General features: G+C 37.6%; 1 protein-coding gene across 1 annotated transcript in view; it reads left to right on the top strand.

Moving 5' to 3' along the window:
* The window catches only part of LOC109841823, a 2,253-nt gene continuing 1,974 nt past the window's right edge, over nucleotides 4,719-4,997 (top strand). The window contains exon 1 of the mRNA XM_020410761.1: nucleotides 4,719-4,993. Coding sequence (XP_020266350.1) covers nucleotides 4,719-4,993 — 275 coding nt within the window. The remainder of the gene's footprint in view (nucleotides 4,994-4,997) is intronic.

The following is a 4,997-nucleotide window of genomic DNA, read 5'->3' as shown; positions in this document are numbered from 1 at the left end:
ACCTGAGATTGTTTGTATACGCTATTAATGATCATGATAATGAAATTTATTTTCATGGACCAAAAAAGATAAGAAACCGTTCTTTAGAAGCAGGTATGTTAAAAAGTAAATAGAGTACACTTTTTGGTTTATGGGTAAAATTTACTTTGAAGACTAGCGGTAGCAGATGGATTTGTTTAAAAACAAAGAAAACTTTTGGCTTATAATATAAAGCTAAAAGTTGGTGGGTCTGAAAGTCAGTGAGAGTAAAAGTTTGGCCTAGGAGGTGAAAATAGCTTATACAATTGAGTCCAGACTGGTTAGGACGTGCGTGGATTTAAAAGTAAAAGGGTGTAGAATTTTGGGCTCATAGGGGGGACAAAAAAGTAGATGGGTTTAAAAGCAAATAGGGGTAAAGCAATGCGACTGTAGATAAAAGCAGATGAACAGGGCAAATGTTAATTTTGTCTGATAGTAAACATGAAGTCGCGTTACGAAATGCATCCTATATTTATTGCATTTGATGGAAAGGCGGCCTTTATACTCATTAAATCCTCATGCTATGATACAAGAAGATGAATGAGAAGAAGAAGATTGTGACGATTTACAAGAGCAATGTTATTATTGTTTTTGTGAGGATTTACAACCAGATTGATTACTCTTGTGAGTCAATAACAAGAGGAAAATATTATTACATCTTCTTCTTCAAATATAGCATAGTCCGCTCCTCCCGGGGGCATACGCAAAATGTTGAACCACGTAAATTTTCCTGTATTTTGTGTGATTATTGCTTGTCTTGATTATTGGGCCATAAAGTTAAATGTATTTCGCAAAGCCTTTGTTCGAGATCTAAAGCCAGAGTAGATTATTTACAAAATAATGGCAGATAAGAAGAAGGGTATTGTGGACATTTTATATTATGTTATAATCCTATAGATATCATTTTTATAATGATAAGTTCTCCAACATGATATAGGCGCTAACGTGTTAATAACAAATTGAACCAAACAAAATATACAAAATTTAACTCACTATAGTCTCCAGTATTATTGTATCCCAGAATTATAATAAATTAAAATAATCTCAGGATAAAAAAAGTCCCGAATCTTGACACGATCCTTATATTTTCCATTGTACCTGAAGTGGAGGAGGTCATGGATGATGGATGATTCTACACAGTAGCTAGGTCTCGAGAAACAACGCGTATCTTCCACTATCACTAGTGTCGCAAAAAACAATTTTTTTTGCCAATTCCAGGCGAGTTCATCAGTCGACTGATAAGATCCATTAGTTGACTGATAACATGTTATCAGTCTGTAATGAACAGTAAAACTAAAATTTAAACCCCTTTTAAAAATAACAAATTTTGGAAATGCTTGTAAACATGAAAACGAATATGTTACAAAAAGAAATTTTGGACTTGCACTTCCCAAAAGTAAAAACTCGTCATTTTACAAAACTAGTCCAAAACATAAAAACTGAACATACATGTTTTTGACATTTGATTTAAACACAAATTTGAAACTTTGTAAAATAATTTTATAAGCTTAATGAAATGATATAAAATATTGTTATGAAGTCTACAAACTAAAAACTTAATATTATACAAAAATAAAGATTTGCACAATATATGCATTTGACAAAATGATAAATATGAAACATATAAATATGTATATGAATGTATATTTGTTTCATATCTATATCACTAACCCAAAACCATTTATCCACATGAAAATAAACATGTATGTATAAAAATATTTATTTTGCTTGTAAAAACTTTGTTTGTAGATAAAACAAGAAAATGGATAAACCAATAAATTGTGTGTGTATAATATTGAGCTTGAAGTATTAAACACATAAGTATAAACACCTAAAACATTATACCCAAGATGAAAGTCTTCAATATAGCTCGTCTTGGTTGCGGAAGAAGCTTGATCTTGGATCTTGACTTGAAATGTATTGCTTCACTCCACTCTTTTCGTCAACCTCCATTTGATATGATCGTTATGGCGCAATTCCACCCAACCTCCGACGTGGATATTTGTGTAGATTACCTAACAAAACAAATGCAAACACTTGACATACGTTGTTAGAAATTGTTTATAATCATCAAAACAAGATTAGGGAGTATGCTCATAAACATGAGACTTAACAAGGCTAACAGGCCTCTAGACTTTGACTTGCTCCTATTACTACCTCTCGGATATGGGCTTCTACCTCTCGTTGACAAGGCCTCTTCTGAAGTACTAGCGCTAGAAGTCTCCTTGTCCTTCTTTCTCAAATCATAGTTCGTCAAAGCATTAATAACTTTACTATATGTGATAGAAGATCTCTCGTTCAACAAAGTAAGTACGAATGTATCATACTCCTCATCCGGTAAGAAACCCAAAAGAATAATAGCCTTGTACTCATCCGTAATCTTCTCATCCACATTGGCCAAGTCCGACAACAACTTAGTGTAGTTGTTCACATGAACTGCTAGTGAGGTGCCCTTGGACATCTGAAATCTAAACAATTTTCGTAGCACGTGCAAACGGTTCTCAACACTCTTCATAAGGTACTTATTGTTGAGAATCCCCCACATCTTCATTGTAGACGTCACCCCAATTACATCATACTTTAGCTCCTGTTCCAAACAGGACCTAATCACCCCACAAGCATTCCTATTTATCTTTTCCCATACCACCTCTTCATATTTTGGTGCCCTCTCACGGACCATGATGGTCTCGTCCAAATTCAGAGCATTGAGTGCATCCTGTACGTCACTCATCCACAAACCAAAATTAATCTTGCAGTCATATTTAACCACACTAATCTTGGTGTTCTGAAAACCAACTTAAACTGTACCCGCCATCTTGTTGCTTTCACCAACTTCTTTACCCATACTCACAAACTCTAAATTATAAAAAAATTTAAACTTGATAGAATTTAGAAGTTACCCAACTGAACCTTAGAAATAGATTCCAAATAGATCTCCTAACCACACAAGGAAAGAGAAATCTTCAACGGCAAACCCAAACACTATCTCCACCGAAGCTTAGAACTCCAAGAACTAAGTTTCCACGACGAATCTTCTTTCACCCAATGCCAAAATCCTAGATCTTAAATCTGAGCTCTGATACTAATTGTTGCGCGCCTTTGCGGAAGCGTGCTCACACACCAAACGAGTTCGTGAGGCACGAGAGAAGATTAACAAACCAAACACGAGTACAATCCAATCCAAAATACGACAAACCAATCGTAAACACATAGATATACGAGGTTCGACAATTTTCCTACGTCCATAAGGAGAAGATGTGGAGATTCCACTAAATCAAGGGAAGTACAAAGGGTTACAAATCTCTCAAACACTCGAAAATTAACCCAACTAAAAGATCTCTCAACTTGCACAAATTCTCCCTCTCAATATGCTCAGAACACTATCTAATCCCTGATTAGGAACCCTAGAAAATCGTGTTTCAATATATACCAAAACACAATTCCAAAGCAAACAGAAAACAAAGCCCAAGCCCAAACCCGATTGGTGGTCGACCGCCGACAAAGTCGCGGTTGACCGTGGCAAATGACAGGAACTAAAAATCGATTACATGGTTTGGTGGTCGACCGCCGCGGTCGACCGGTCGTGGTCAGAAACTCATCCCTGTCTTGTGCACGTTTCTGGTCGACCGGACAGAAACAAAATCTGTCATCCTGTAATTTTGCTGATTGCTGTTTCTCTTCATGTGGGACCCACCCTCCGCAAAGTACTGGAAGACCTCCAGGATCCTAGAGCTCAATGGCCACATATCCCATGACATAGGCTTTCCTTCTGTACAGGGGCTCTTTGGATTCGCTTGGAAAGGTTGGAAAGAGGTTGGGAAGGGTCTAACATACCAACATGAGAAATGAGTTCTCAATTTAAATATTTCAGAAAAAAAATCAATTCAAAAGAATTCAAATTTTTTCCTTAAAAGTTTTTTCTAATGTATTGTTTTGCTTAGAGTTAACGCGAGAATAAACTGAGAAACAAAATTTAGAGAGCAAAATGGTATTTAGAATGATATGAATAATAAGGGCGTTCAAAGAAATTAAAAGGGGTTACTTTTCACTTTGGTAAACCAAATGTTCATCCATCTTCTCATTTTCATATGTTAAAGTATATTTTTCAATCCTACTTTGATACTCAAAAATATTTTCAAACACTTTGATATCTCAACGTTTCAATCCCTTTTCGCTTTGCTGTCCTTTCGAGACCCCGCTACATTTTGCCTTAAATTTGTATCGCTTCACAACTGGATAAAACGGATCGAAATGTTTCTCATGCTAACGACGTAATATAGATTTATCAGGAAATCTGAAACGGAATTTTAGTAAGGTATCAATATGAAATGTGATTGGGGGGTTATCAACGTATTGAAGAAAAGCTTTCAGCCGTATAAGTGAAATGCTGGGGTTGAAAGTTTGGAGAATTAAAGTGCTAAGAAAGGAACTACTTTACGGTACCAAAGTGATAAATAGCAGGATTTGAAGGATAAATAGCAACTGAATAGAGGATAAATTGGCAAATGTCTAGATTGCAGGGGTGCATGTGAAAATATGAAAAATGTGGGAGGGCATATCTGACAAAAACTCATCAAAGACATATCCAGCGTCCTCCACCTCTCTTCTCCCCTCAAACCCTACCCAAAACGAAACCCTCCCTCTCTCAACTCAACCCAACTCAACCCCACTCCCTCTTTATCCTCTCTCCCCCCCTCACAATGTCTTCTTCTTCTTCGACCTCCCTCATCCTCGTCCTCCTCTCCCTCCCCTCCCCCACCACCACCTCCACCCTCCCCCTCCCCTTCAAAACCCCTCTCCTCTCCCTCCCCTCCAAACCCTTCTCCCCCCTCCTCTCCCTCTCTCTGAAAAACAAGAAGCAGACCCAAACCCTGGTCCCTTTCGTAGCCCAGACCTCCGACTGGGCCCAGCAAGAAGAAGAGAACATGGCAGTAGCTGATGAGGAGGGGGAGGGGGAGGGGATAGCCACTGCTGGGCTC

Source organism: Asparagus officinalis, chromosome 5, assembly GCF_001876935.1.
Source record: "Asparagus officinalis chromosome 5, Aspof.V1, whole genome shotgun sequence".
In the NCBI taxonomy this organism is placed as follows: Eukaryota; Viridiplantae; Streptophyta; class Magnoliopsida; order Asparagales; family Asparagaceae; genus Asparagus; species Asparagus officinalis.
Note: the sequence above shows the minus strand (reverse complement) of the source record. Positions and strands in the feature narration are given on the sequence as shown.